The sequence below is a fragment of the Plasmopara halstedii genome, assembly GCF_900000015.1.
Source record: "Plasmopara halstedii genome assembly, contig: Scaffold_292, whole genome shotgun sequence".
NCBI lineage: Eukaryota > Oomycota > Peronosporomycetes > Peronosporales > Peronosporaceae > Plasmopara > Plasmopara halstedii.
The window spans coordinates 127933-128291 of NW_020187213.1; the positions used below are offsets into that span (position 1 = coordinate 127933).

Genomic DNA, 359 nt, shown 5'->3' on the forward strand with positions numbered 1-359 from the left:
GATCGACATTCAGTGCTTACAAAAATGGGGAGCAGGTGATCTTTGCTATTCCTCGCGCAGGAATTTGGGTGTTTGAGGCAAAGCGTCCAGCGGATGCTCCGCGACGTTCAGGTGTACAACGTGTGATCGTCAATTACACGATCGCGGACGGTGTGGCCACACTCGAGCAGGGACTGGACACCCGAATGCTCAGTATCTCAAGATCATGGCGGATCGTGGACTCGTACGCGGCATGATGATCACGAACAGGCAGCTCAAGACGTGTGATTCTTGCCATATTGGCAAGCAGAGACAGAAGCGGCGTCAGCAGAAGTTGGATCGCCAAGTTACGGCTCCCAACATGATTGTGTTTGCTGATT

General features: G+C 52.6%; 1 protein-coding gene across 1 annotated transcript in view; it reads left to right on the plus strand.

Moving 5' to 3' along the window:
* PHALS_05861 (Zinc finger, CCHC-type) overlaps positions 1-359 on the plus strand; it is a gene marked incomplete at both ends in the record, with an annotated part of 1238 nt that overhangs the window by 759 nt on the left and 120 nt on the right. Inside the window, one exon of the mRNA XM_024723172.1 lies at positions 61-150. Coding sequence (XP_024574175.1) covers positions 61-150 — 90 coding nt within the window. The remainder of the gene's footprint in view (positions 1-60; positions 151-359) is intronic.